Raw genomic sequence first — 14,712 nt, 5'->3', positions numbered from 1 at the left:
GATTTAATCCAGTTTAAAATGTAATTTAGTTTAAACTGATACTGTGCAAATGGCCCTAAGAAGATCTCAATCTTAATTGAGATTTAGGCAAGATAAAAACTTGTAATTGGACTTCTATTGTAGACATTTTCATTTTTTACAAGCTAAAGCTGGGTTTACACCAAAGTTATTAACAAAATGTTAATAACTTAATCCTTACAGATTCTATAAGATTGAACGGAACTTGACAAACACATATGTTCATCATGTGTATGATAAGTTATGTTCAATCCAATATAATCTATAAGGATTAAGTTTAACATTTTGTTAATAACTTTGGTGTAAACGCAGCTTTAGATGTCTCAGATTCGTTTACCACTTGTGAATGAGAAACAGCTTGAGATAGACAGATAAGTTCCTTCTGAAATTCAATTAAAAAAGAAAAAGGCAAGAATAGTTTTTCTGTCAACTGTAAAATGTAAACTGAAAAAGGAACAACATTTCTACGTTTTTGAGGCTTACGGTCTAGAGTGATAATGTTTTGCTTTTAAATTGTCCAATACCTCATTAATTCTATTAAATAATTTTTAAATATTAGAAAGGTTGATGTAGAAAAATGGCATACGATAAATAAATAGTTTAATATAATCAGTTGGTTACACAAATAAATAGATAGTTTCAACTGAATACACATTGCGATATTGTACCTTATTAAAACATATCTTTCAAATAAAATAATGTCAGTTTGCTAATCAACCAACTAGCCAACTATGGTAAAACGATTGAAATAACACTATAGTGAGATAGAGTACAGTGGTAAGCACTGATGTTATTCATAAGGAATGTTGACAGTTGAAAGTGAATCTCTCTATAGACCTGGCGCGAGAATTGGTAATATAGTAAACTGTGCTATAACTTAATTTTGATACCGCCAGCAATAGAAACCGTATTATAATGTTAGAGTCGTTGCTTTCAAAGTCCACGTTACATTACATGATATTTTTATACATTTTTAATAATATAACATTATTCAAAGTTTTCAAAATGGTATCTCACTATAAATAAAATATGTGTCGAGGATATCATCAAAATTATGCTAAAATACAGATTAATACAAAAAATTCCGAAAATCTATAACTATACCTATTACCCTAATTATCACCTAGTACAATGATACTAAACCGAGGAAATATTTATACCTACAAATTAATTCAAGTATAAAGAATACTTCTTCTACTTCTTCTTCTTTTTCTTCTTCTTTTTCTTCTTCTTCTGGCATTACAGCTCGATGTGAGTGAGCTTTAGTCTCTCGCACTAGAGCCCTCCACACATCACGGTCACATGCCTTTCGTCTCCATGCCACAACTCCCATCCTCTGGAGATCATCCTACACTTCATTTCTCCATCGATTGCGTGGCCTCCCTTGTCGTCTTCTACCCTCCATCCGGGCCTCATAAATTGCTTTTGGCATACGATGATCCGCCATTCTCTCTTCTTGACCAGCCCAGCGCAATCTTTGTGATTTGATGAATCGTACCACATCCTCACTCTTTAGAATTTCATTCATTTCATCATTTGACCGTCTCCTCCAGACTCCATTCTCATTGATGCCTCCATATATATGCGCCTAATAATATTCCTTTCGAAAACTCTCAGTTTGGAGGCATCAACTGCAGTTAAATTCCAGGTTTCTGAACCGTATGTGATTATTGGTCATACCAGTGTCTTGTAAATTTTGAGTTTGGTTGCTCTAGATAGTGATCGAGAAGTAATTAATTTAATATTCGCAAAGTAGGCACGATTTCCAGCTATCAATCTCTGTCTTATCTCGTCACTCACTTTATTGGTACTATTCAAGTCAACACCCAGGTATGAGAAATGTTGTGTGCTTTTAAAGGACCATTCTCCAGCTTCGAAGTCATTTACTCTTCGAGCAGCCTTTCTTGTTACTAAAGAATACTACTTTAATCTAAATCCTATTTACTATTAGTTCCTCACTACTATGTATTTCAATACTGAATAACCAATTTCTAATTTTTCTTTTGAAGCTAATGAAATTTCCCTCTCCTTTGATTTCAATTGGTATTCTATTAGATAATGTAGGCCCTAAAATCCTAGTGATCTTTGCCCAAATGCTGTATACATTCTTGGTTATTACGTTCTCTTATTCTAGTGTTACGTACATGATTTACGATATGGTTTCTATTCTGATTTTTCTCATATACCCTAATAATAACAATATATACAATTGTCTGACGCTGAGTACTCTATTTTCTATAAATAATTCTGTGTTTGGAAACCGAAATTCCCTGTTACCCATTATTTTTAAAATAGGCCTACGTGTTTGAATTTTGAATGTGTAATGGATCTATAAAACTGAAATTAGCTGCACCCCAAACTAACAGATAACGTTATAGAATAATGTTTAAAATCTATTGAGAAAGGTTACCTGTTATATATTTGATTGTCATGTTGTAATGTTCACATTATTATAACGTGGTCGTAGATAAAAATCTAATGACATTAGTTGTAATTGTATAATATTTGTGTGGGCGTTTTGGGCTACAATGGAATCATCCCCTGACCACCACAAACCTCCCACATAACTGCACCATCAAAGTTCTATGTAATTCTATGGACCTCTGGGTATGGGTATGCTTGCAGTTGTAGTAAATATTGAAATGATGCATAAATTTTTTATTGACATTTTTCTAGTAAGAAGAGAATGGCGTAAAATTGGGAAAATGTTTGAAGGAAATTGTAGGTGAACTTAGGGAGATTTTTATTCTTGAACTCAATTCAATTGTAATAAAAAATGCATTCACCTAAAAATGCATGAATAAATAAAAAATATGAGTGGAATTAATCTTTAATTTTCAATAAAATATATGAGTGAAAATAATCTTCAATCTTCAATCATTGTAATCCTGAAGATATCTCACGATATCAATGTTGTTTTTACCAATATAATTTTTTTTCGAGATTTCAATTTATTCACCAAACACATTTATAAAATGAAGTATGCACAGAGATGTTGAATTCATCTGATTGTGGTTGGTATAAAATAAATACACTAGCATAAATTTAATTAAACAAAAACCAACATCTCTTTTTTGAAAGTAAAAGTTAATAAAATTTAGGCTACAAATTTTAATTGGTTACCTTCATTGGTTTGAAGACTTTTTTTAATTTCCATTAGCAGTTCTAACAAATTCCATGAAAAAATATGGTATATTATTCCAAGTATGTGGTATGATAAATTCACTCAAGAAAATAGTAGGGGAACTGAAGCAAAACTTACATTTATCGTTGATTAACTTACGGAAAACTGTACTTACGGTTATTGTGGTCACTCATTATTGTTACTATTATTTTGCCCATCATTTTCTTATCCAGCTATGATATTTTCAACATCAACATCAACGAATCTAGAGGAGTTACCATTTATTTCAATAGATCTATTTGTCTCTTGCTTTTTGAGAAGATTCGGGGTTGACGCAGAGCTTTGTTGGGTACCGTCTTTGGATACCGTCATTTCGCGTACAGATGGTAATCTTTTCAGGACAGATCTAGCACTATCAATTGAACGACGGATTTTGACGTCCATACACCTTGTTACCAATTTGAATAAACCAATCCTACCAAGCTGCACTCGTAAACTAATACATATTTCAGTCCGATCCGTGTGCAAAATGATCTTAGTCACCTTGAGGCAGAGCTTGAAAATTCTCAGTGGAAAGTCCCACAAACAAACACCAGGTATCACTTTGTCTTGAATATTAACTGAAAAAAACATTAGGCGCCAGTTAGAAACCAACCATGATACTAAAACCAAAGTATTATTTGATATGTTTCGTATTAAAATGCTTTATTTCATACTTATATTTTATTAATTGGCAGTTTTTCATTCATTCATTGTCAAATCTAGAAATCTTCCCATAAAACATAATGCCATTTGGCATTACTATTTTTTTTAATTGACACAAGCGCAAAATTAAAAAAGTTATTAGGAGAAAAACAACAGAAGCAATCCAAAACTGTTTCTTTCCCGATTTTAGATTAAAAGGTCTAAATGAGGTTATGATACCAATAAGTTTCAACTCTATTGATTGCTGATTCTTTATTGATTCATACAATAAGTACATCATCAAAATGATAGGGAGAGGAAAAAAGGTAACCTTGTGCTATTCCTCTCCCAAATTTAGATAAGTAATATCTGTGATATTTTTTCACAGTCCGAAATAGGTTAAGTCCTGTAGCTGTTCACTTCACAAAATTTTCAGTCCTCAAGCAAGTCAGAGATGGACATTTATCAACCTAGTTGGTTTCACCTTAAGTGTCCGTCACAGAGAGAGAGAGAGAGAGAGAGAGAGAGAGAGAGAGAGAGAGAGAGAGAGAGAGAGAGAGATTGATTGAGTACTTTATTTATGTAGATTACAATATATACTGGCTTTTACACTCATATACAATAGCTTACAATGCAGCAAAATTATAGATGAATTTACATAATATAGACTAAGAAAATGATTTTTGAACTGCATATGATATGAAAAAAGCAATTGGTAATAGCTATAGATAATATTGTTATGCATCTACATAAATTGGCGGAGCTTTGGACATATCAATGTCCATTCTTTGGAAAGAATATTCAAAATATCCTTCCCACTTACTCTCTACCAAAACGTTAATTTCATTAATTCAACTAAGGATTAATTTGTAAATGAAAATATTGTAAAAGTTTCAATTAATATGAAGATTTGAGAGAAAAAAACTGAAAATTGATAAAGTAAAATAATTTATACAGGTGAATAAGATCAAATTATTGATTAATAAAATGGAGTAGGCTGAAAGTAGATCAGGGTAATCAACTTTCAATAATATACAGCAGTATGCAGTGGATAATTAAAATAATTATCAATTAATTAAAATAAGAGAGAGAGAGAGAGTGAGCGATCTTTGATTCTATAGGCATGTATATCTTAGATCGCTCTCAAAGATATATAAATCCCTCTCACTGTTTGGCCGGGCCCTGAAGGTGATCAATTCACCCGTTTGCTAATAACTTATAATTACTGTTGCCTACTAGGCTCTTTAGTTGTTAGATTGTCTTGTCTTTTTCACCTTAGATTCTTGCTCAATCTATAGGGTCTCATTGCCCAACATAAATCGAATTGCTCGGCACTAAGTTTTTGTTTGTTTGTCATTCTACCCAGTTCAACAACGAGAAAAAACAAGGCTTTTTAACTCAATTTCTCCCATGATACATTATTTCGGTGTTAATGAGCCAACAGATTTTGCAAATATTTTTCAATCATAAAAACACTATTTGGTCTCGTAAATAACTTAAAACATCAAAGGGATGAATTTAAAGAATTTGAAAAATGTTTGTCTGAAAAATTGTTGTTTCTTGTGCATATGGCACTGTTTTCAATACCGGTAAGCTGTATCAGACTGTCTTTTTGATGATGCCCACATGAGCTCTAGACTTCTACGTGGGTAATGACCTACATCTGAAGGTGGTTTCCGAACCAACGGGCCGGGTAGTGATTTTCAAAATTTAGCGAATTTTGGACCTTGAAGTGGTCACCCTCACTGTCTTATGCCCATATGTCTCTGTCTACCTTCTCATGTCTCTATGTTTTATAATAAATCTTTTTTCAGCTCCATGGATGTGTTTGTAGGATAAAAAATATAATAATAATAATATAATATAATAATAATAATATAATAATAATAATAATAATAATAATAATAATAATAATAATAATAATAGGATGATGTAGCTTTAGGATGTGTTGGTTTAGTAGTCAGATGCCAGCTCAAACCACTGTTTTCCTGATGCCTGGCTGGCTTTGGGAATGTGCTGATTAGTAAATTGTAAATTTCAATTTCATACAATTCCAGTCTATAGATGAATACATAGCCGAATCAAACAATCAGTATGTGGCCATACTGCATACTGCTGCTTAGGCTACTGAAAGTTCATGAACAATATATTTGTAAAACTAATTATTACTAAACGAAAATCCAAATCAAACGCTGTAAAACGTTGTCACTAGTGTTACAAATCTTGAATTAAAGACATAATTCTAGGTTTTTAAAATTCTTTTCTTTTTAAAAGATTTCACTACAAAATATAGAAAACATAACATACTTGATACATTTTAAATATTGGTTACTCACGTCCTTTTGTTTTAGTATTTCCATTTACAATGTAGATTGCGCTCAACTTTATAATAGTTTCGTTGCCCACTGGATAATGTATCATTAATTGAACTGTAATTTTATTCACAAAATATTACACAGAGTGAGTCATATATATATGTACGGGAACCCTTCAATAAGTTGGAGACTGTTGTAGATATAATACTGTAACTTTCAGGATGAGTTATTGGTCAAATAATATACCTTTTGACGTACAACTGAATTTTAACCCCTCATAAGGGGGTGACTTACGGGTTGTAACTCGACATTTTAAATGTAAACACCCATTGTGTGGTACATCATTTTAAAGACAGTTCTAAAACAAGAAAGATGGCATCAATAAAAAAGTTCTATGATAATTGTATAAAAAATGGCGGCTGATCGAAGTTTTAGTTTTTAAAGAAATGAGGGGTTATAACTCAAATATTTTGAACGTAAACACCCATTGTGTGATACATCACTTTAAATGCCTCTTCAAAACAAGAAAGATGACATCAATAAAGATGTTCTATGATACTTGTATCCAAAATGGCGATTTATCAATAACTTCTTCAAAAACTAAAACTTCAATCAGCCGCAATTTCGGAAACAAGTATCATAGAACTTTATTATTGATGCGATCTATCTTGTTTTAAAAAGGCCTTAAAAATGATGTATCACACAATGGGTGTTCAGATTCAAAATATTCGAGTTACAACCCCTAAGTGACCTCCTTATGAGGGGTTGAAATTCAGTTGTGCGTCAAAAGGTAGAGTATTCGACCAATAACTTATCCTGAAAGTGACAGTATTATATCTACAACAGCCTCCAACTTATTGAAGGGTTCCCATACATATGACTCACTCATTGATTTCAAAATAAATTGTAAGCCTATTATACCTTTCTATTGTACTTGTAGTAGTGTGCAAAACATCTGCTGGGGTGAAAGTTATTGAAAGTTTTCTTTAGCATACTAATCATCTATTATGATTAACCTTCTTATTATGCCTACAAGATTGTGTATTAAAAATGTCACCTTCAAAACTACTCAGCAGTTATTAAAAATGTTATTATGCATCGCATATTTATCAACAAGTTTGTCGTCATGTTTGTGCACAGTTAGGCTCAACTCACACTTACGCGACTCAAGTCGAGAAGAGACTGCGACTCTAGTCTCTTCTCGACACAGAATATTATGTTTTCAAATGGTGACGTCGCGGAGACTAGAATCGACTGGTCTGAGTGTCACCATTTGGTCTGAGTTCACAAGAGTCGAGTCTCTTCTCGACCTGAGTCGCGTAAGTGTGAGTAGAGCCTTATAGTTCCTCTTTGTAAAATTGTGTAGTGAATACACCAATATTGGCTAAAGAGAATGAATAATTGAATAAGAAACTGTTCGTGCACTTGAAGGCACGTCCAAGTATTTCTTCTCATATAACTGTGGAATTTATTCACTTGATAATAAAAGATTTCACTCAACACATCTATCTGGCTAATAATTCAATTCTTATTTTTTACATTTTAAAATTATTTCGATTTGCAATTGCTGATTTGAAATATTTTACTTTTGTATTTGTTTTTGAAGAGTGATGTTAACTGTAATTATTTATCATCATTTATTTAATCATACAATATTACAATGACAGTGATACTGTACTTACAACCAAATTCCTTCTGATTATTATCATCAAGATTTTTATAAGTCAAGATCGTTTTCCCAATAAAAGTCCTGTTGGTATATGTAGTGAATTTAGCTGCTCCTTGAATGAAAATGAACAATATTTTCAACATTTAAAGGTATATCTGGGCATTCTTTTTTCAATGAATTTTGTAAAGTACCGTAACCAAAATGGTTTGAGCTAAAGCCAATATTGTTACCTTACAATCTCAATATAATTAATACTACACCAATCTAATTAAGAAATTCTACATAATATTTCTTTTCGAATGATTTTTTAGAATGCCATGTATTTTATGAGAGAATGAAATTGAAGTTTTCTTCAAGTAAGAAACGTTTAGTGAAAAAAATATTAAATGAAAATACAATGTTAAAGCCTGTAAATCACCCCGAAGACTTCTGCTACCGGTACTGCAAATATTGACAACAGGGTTAACAGCAAGATGGAAATTCGATGAGAGCTACTATCCAAAAATTATTTGCCAACCCGGTAATCGAACCCGGTACCTCCTAATTGCTAGTCTGGTAAGTTCTCCCTTACACCAAACTGACTATCTCTGGATAGCAGCGCTCATTTCATACTAGGCCATATCGGCCATCCAGTCTACGGATGGAAATTGATGAGAAATGCATTTATTCAAATGCTGATCGATAAATAATATTATTATCAAACGAAAATCCAATGTTAAATACTGTAAACCACCCCGAAGACTCCTGCTACTGCAAATATTGACAACTGGGTTGACAGCTATGGTTGAGCATACCTGACTTACAATCAGGAAGTACCGGGTTCGATTCCCGGGCTGGCAAATAATTTTTGGATAGTAGCTCTCATCAAATTTCCATCTAGCTGTTAACCCTGCTGTCAATATTTGCAGTAGCAGAAGTCTTCCGGGTGGCTTACAACATTGATTTAACATTACAACATTGTGACTAACACTTGATTCTCGTTTTATAATAATTATTCATCGATTAGCATTTGAATAAATTCATTTCTCATCAATGTCCATCTGTAAAAAGTTATTCTTTTATATACATTTGTCTTCTATTTATTAAGGCCAATCATAGGTTGAAAAAAATGAACCTCGTACTTAACAGTAGTTGGACTATATGTCAGCTTATGATTGTCGAGGATGCAATATTTTCATTCTCTCAAAATAGCTCGTGGTGGACTGTCTAGCATTTGTGAGGCAAGCAATCAAGCTAAGGCTAGCTACACATACATCGATTTTTGTTCGTACGATATTTTGCCGTCCTTATAAATCCTATTAGATTAAACAGATGATTTCAAACAGATGTTGTTTGTCAAGTTCCTTTTAATCTGCAAGAATTCATAGGGACGGCAAAATATCGTACGAACAAAAATTGATGTGTGTGTGCAGGGCTTAACACATACGAAAATGATAGTTTTTGGACTGAACTAACCTGATATACTCCTGTTCTTGTACTGCAATGAAAGAGTGAGCACACATCTGCCGTCTGTACACTCTTCGATGACGCCTCCACCATTCGTAGTATTTTCTGATGAAAAATAGTTGATCACGTAGAGTACAATAATTTTATTGCTGTAGCAAAACCGCTATCATACTATGGGTCATGGGTGGGTTTGTGTTAATTTTGCAACATCAATTCAGAAACTTATGCAAATTACGGTATATACTAAATTTCCTCTACAATTTAAGTATAACGCTGTGTACAGACTCATGCGCCACAAACACACGCCTTACGCTTCTCATCAGCTGATGTTATGCATCTTCTTTCTGTATCTAAGGGCCAAGCCACATGAAGCGTTTTTGAACTGGTGGCGGACTGGGTAGGAAGCTCTCCGATTGGCTATTTATCAGCTGATTCCCGTACGCCATCACAACCAGCTGATAATCAGCCAATTTGAGATCTTCCTGCCCTGCCATCTCGTCCACCGCCAATGCAAAAACGCCTGAAAAAACACTTCATGTGGTTTGACCCTGAAGATGGGTTTCGTTTGTGCGTATCCACGTTTGGCTGTGCATGTGATTAGTCAAAATAGCAACATTCAAAAACAATAAAACCTACCTATTTTTATAATATTCACTCAGTTGATATCGTAAGTCGTTCCATTTAATATTACAGTAATTCCTATAGTGAATACGATATCAACTGAATGAATATGATGCGAATAAGTACGATTTATTGTTTTAGGTAGTTGCTATTTTGACTGATCGCATACGCACAAACGAAACCTCACGTTTACTGTATCTGTCCACATAACTTTTATTGTGAAGTGTAAATAAAAGTCATCTATCTATCTATCTACAGTAGGCTACAAGATTAGTTATGTAGTATATTATTATACAAAAATAGAGTTGTTAAAATAAGCATAGCTGATGTGAAGTGTAAATAAAAGTCATCTATCTATCTATCTACAGTAGGCTACAAGATTAGTTATGTAGTATATTATTATACAAAAATAGAGTTGTTAAAATAAGCATAGCTGATGTAAAGCGTAAGGGTACGTTTATGTCGGAGCTGCGATTAGTGATAAAAGCTGCGATTCTAGCAACGCGTAGATAATACCAACGTGCTTTCTAATAGGCCTGTTTATGTCGGAGCTGCGATGAAAATCGATCTTGGGTCCTGACCATCGATAAGAGCATCGATAATGGCTCGGTCCATTTTCGAAGCTAGTATCGAGGCTAGTATCGAGTTGTAGACTACAAAGTACCAACATGGACCAATCTTTTTTCATGATTTGGGTTGATTTATATGTGGAGTTTCGTAAGCAAGTGACATTTTCTTTTTAAACTATTTCTTATTCAATTAAAAAATTCTATCTCTTTGTCAATGATAATAATTGAACATAATATAGACCTTGATGTATGCATTTCAAGAATAAATTCAATTGTTTCTATTTTATCAAAGAATATAACTTTTTTGTATAAACCTACTTACCTTAATGTTAGCATTAATCGCTCCTCTGCCATGATATTTACATATAGATGACATTTTATGTGATAATTATTCCAGTCCTTTTGGAGATTATTGGAAACTCTCTTCAAAATGTAGTCGAAAGTTTCTATTTACATTCTCATATAGTCAAAAAAATTTTTTGGATGCTGTCTTAAATCTTTATACAAATGATGATACGGGTACTCCCCAAATACATTCCTCTCCAAATTGATAGGATATGCATAATATTCACGTTCTCTACATATTTACATATATCAATTATACAACCTAGTAAGTAATGCTTTACTGTATTCAATGCAAAAATAAAATCTTCATCAGAATCACTCATTATAGCATACACAAATTGGTTTTTCAATACATGAACTCACGAATCAAGCTTTAAGCACGACTGTCGGCATGAACAGTCGATAGAAGCTGAGCGCTACTCCCTACTAGCATCGCTTCTCTCATCGTTGCTAGGATCGTTTATCACAGCTCCGACATAAACGTACCCTAAGACGTAATTCATGCATCTGTTATTCGATGCATATATAGAGCTGACTCGATACATATATTTCAACATTTTAAAAACGTTCTCCGGTGGTTTGGAACCCACCTATAGTTATTGGTCTAATCATCATCCCTAATCATTGACCGACTCTTTTGTCTTGCAACCGGTAAATGAAATTCAAATAAAAAGTGCCATACTCAGTCTGAAAAATAATACATGTCCAGGTATTGATGGTATAAATAGTAAAACTTTAAAAATAGTAGCCGATTTCATTGCCTATCCTTTCACATCAATTATAAATAAATGTTTTCGCGAAGGAGTTTTTCCACAATTGTTCAAGGTCGCCAAAATCAAACCTCTATTCAAATCAGGTGATAAAAAACTCACTGAGAACTATAGACCAATCAGTTTGCTTAGTTCATTAACGAAAATAATGGAGAAAGTGATAAAATTTCAAATTATTGAATTCTTTGACTTACATGGGATAATAGAAGACCACCAATTTGGATTTCAAAAAATAAATGTACTGATGATGCTCTAATCCATTTCTCAAATTCTGTGGCAGATTTGTTAAATAAGGGAAAGAAAACTCTTGCGGTTTTCCTTGATCTAGCCAAGGCTTTCGATACTGTGGCTCACAACCAACTACTAAATAAACTGGATCGAGCAGGAATCAGAGGTACAACTTTGAGATTGTTCCATAGCTACCTTGCACATAGATCACAAATTCTTACACTTGATGACTGTGTGAGTGATCTGCCTCTCTCCGGTTATGGTCTCCCTCAGGGAACAGTCTTATCACCAATCTTATTCCTTCTTTATGTAAATGAGATACTCAGATTAGACCTGAATGGAGGTGAGGTATTCTCATTTGCTGACGATACTGTGCTGTTGTTTGGAGAGAGCACCTGGCAGAGAGTATATGGAGCCGCCTCCAGAGGCATCTCCACTCTGAAGAAATGGTTAGATGTTAACTCCCTAAGCTTAAATATTAAAAAAACAAAATATATCGCCTTTTCAAGAAATATCTCTGGACATGAAGAGACAAATTGTACACTTAAATTGCATTTAAATTGTAATTTATCAGACGATGCTCCCTGTAGATGTCCTGAGATTGAAAGGACTAGTCAAATAAAATTTTTGGGTTTGATAATCGAGGAGGGATTCAAGTGGAGAAGGCATATTGAATACCTATGCCATAAACTAAGGTTTGTCTCCTATAATTTTTATAAGTTGAGGTCAATACTTGATTTATCAAAGTTGAGAATGCTTTATTTTGCATTTGTACAATCTCTATTAAATTATGGCTTGGCGGTTTGGGATGGTACTTATGACACTCTTTTGTTACCACTATTCATTATACAGAAAATGATCATAAAAACCATATTAAATAAACCCATATTGTTCCCCTCAAAAATTGCATTCAGTGAATTGAGAGTCATGTCAATCCGTCAACTCTATGTGCTTAGCATATTTAAATATTTCAATAAACATAGAAGCTCATTTTCAAGAATCAATGTAACTCATAGAACAAGATACAATCTACATAGATATGTTACTTATGATTCGAATTTAACGGTTATTCGTAAGCAGCTGGTATACATCGCTCCAAAGATTATAAACTGCATCCCGAACGAGCTCATCGGTGTACCTATTAAGTTTGTACCAATAAATATTAAAAACTGGATACTTCACAACTATTATTTCCATCTTAATATTTTATGAGTTCAAAAATTTTTTCAGCTTTTAAAGCTATTCATTCTTGTCTAGATTAATTCACAATTAATAGCATTTATTTTAAATATACTTACCATTGTTTGAATAAAAATATTCCATTTTAAATTATTAGCTTAAGATTTAGAAACAGTTACGGTAAGTCTCTACTCCTACTGGCGAACAAGTGTTTCACTTATGCCAGTAGTTCTTCACCTCCAGCCGTATTTTACAGTTAGATGATATAGATATTTAGAATAATAATTATTGTTTTTTTTTCTGATTGTCACATCTTTGTAAAGTTTTTGTGTTTTGGTGAAATAAATTGAATTGAAAAAATTGAATTGAATCCTTACCATTTTCCACGCACAAGCCTGGAGCTTATATGGGCATTACCATCAGCAGAAAAAGTTTTACACCCAATGAAACCACACACTCTCAATGTACCTTATGATTGTGTATTTTTAACTGGGAACGCCTGAACGCTTTAACTGGGAACGCCTGTCGCTTTAACTGGGAACGCCTGTCCGCTTTAACTGGGAACGCCTGTCTGCTTTAACTGGGAACGCCTGACCGCTTTAACTGGGAACGCCTGTCTGCTTTAACTGGGAACGCCTGACCGCTTTAACTGGGAACGCCTGTCTGCTTTAACTGGGAACGCCTGTCTGCTTTAACTGGGAACGCCTGTCCGCTTTAACTGGGAACGCCTGTCCGCTTTAACTGGAACGCCTGTCTGCTTTAACTGGGAACGCCTGACCGCTTTAACTGGGAACGCCTGTCTGCTTTAACTGGGAACGCCTGACCGCTTTAACTGGGAACGCCTGTCTGCTTTAACTGGGAACGCCTGACCGCTTTAACTGGGAACGCCTGTCTGCTTTAACTGGGAACGCCTGTCTGCTTTAACTGGGAACGCCTGACCGCTTTAACTGGGAACGCCTGTCCGCTTTAACTGGGAACGCCTGTCTGCTTTAACTGGGAACGCCTGACCGCTTTACTGGGAACGCCTGTCCGCTTTAACTGGGAACGCCTGACCGCTTTAACTGGAACGCCTGTCTGCTTTAACTGGGAACGCCTGACCGCTTTAACTGGAACGCCTGTCTGCTTTAACTGGGAACGCCTGTCCGCTTTAACTGGGAACGCCTGTCCGCTTTAACTGGGAACGCCTGTCCGCTTTAACTGGGAACGCCTGTCCGCTTTAACTGGAAACGCCTGTCCGCTTTAACTGGGAACGCCTGTCCGCTTTAACTGGGAACGCCTGTCCGCTTTAACTGGGAACGCCTGTCCGCTTTAACTGGGAACGCCTGTCCGCTTTAACTGGGAACGCCTGTCTGCTTTAACTGGGAACGCCTGACCGCTTTAACTGGGAACGCCTGACCGCTTTACTGGGAACGCCTGTCCGCTTTAACTGGGAACGCCTGACTGCTTTAACTGGGAACGCCTGACCGCTTTAACTGGGAACGCCTGACCGCTTCAACTGGGAACGCCTGTCTGCTTTAACTGGGAACGCCTGACCGCTTTAACTGGGAACGCATGTCCGCTTTAACTGGGAACGCCTGTCTGCTTTAACTGGGAACGCCTGACCGCTTTAACTGGGAACGCCTGACCGCTTTAACTGGGAACGCCTGTCTGCTTTAACTGGGAACGCCTGACCGCTTTAACTGGAAACGCCTGACCGCTTTAACTGGGAACGCATGTTCGCTTTAACTGGGAACGCCTGTCTGCT

At 35.0% G+C, this 14,712-nt stretch overlaps 1 protein-coding gene across 7 annotated transcripts in view; it reads right to left on the bottom strand.

The window, feature by feature from the left end:
• Positions 1-1,210: 1,210 nt before the first annotated feature.
• Positions 1,211-14,712, bottom strand: part of LOC111053018 — a 208,421-nt gene continuing 194,919 nt past the window's right edge. For 6 of the 7 annotated variants that reach the window (XM_039420503.1, XM_039420504.1, XM_039420505.1 and 3 more), the window contains 4 exons: positions 9,266-9,361; positions 7,824-7,922; positions 6,163-6,255; positions 1,211-3,762 (listed from right to left, as the gene is read on the bottom strand). Coding sequence is in view for 3 of the 7 variants with exons in the window: in XM_022339846.2 (XP_022195538.2) it covers positions 3,368-3,762; positions 6,163-6,255; positions 7,824-7,922; positions 9,266-9,361 (683 nt within the window). In the remaining 4 variants the exon portion in view is untranslated. The remainder of the gene's footprint in view (positions 3,763-6,162; positions 6,256-7,823; positions 7,923-9,265; positions 9,362-14,712) is intronic. The other variant, XM_039420506.1, reaches the window with a different exon arrangement.

Source organism: Nilaparvata lugens, chromosome 2 (genome assembly GCF_014356525.2).
Source record: "Nilaparvata lugens isolate BPH chromosome 2, ASM1435652v1, whole genome shotgun sequence".
Taxonomy (NCBI): domain Eukaryota; kingdom Metazoa; phylum Arthropoda; class Insecta; order Hemiptera; family Delphacidae; genus Nilaparvata; species Nilaparvata lugens.
The sequence above is the reverse complement of the archived record's forward strand: the minus strand, read 5'-3'. Positions and strand labels throughout refer to the sequence as shown.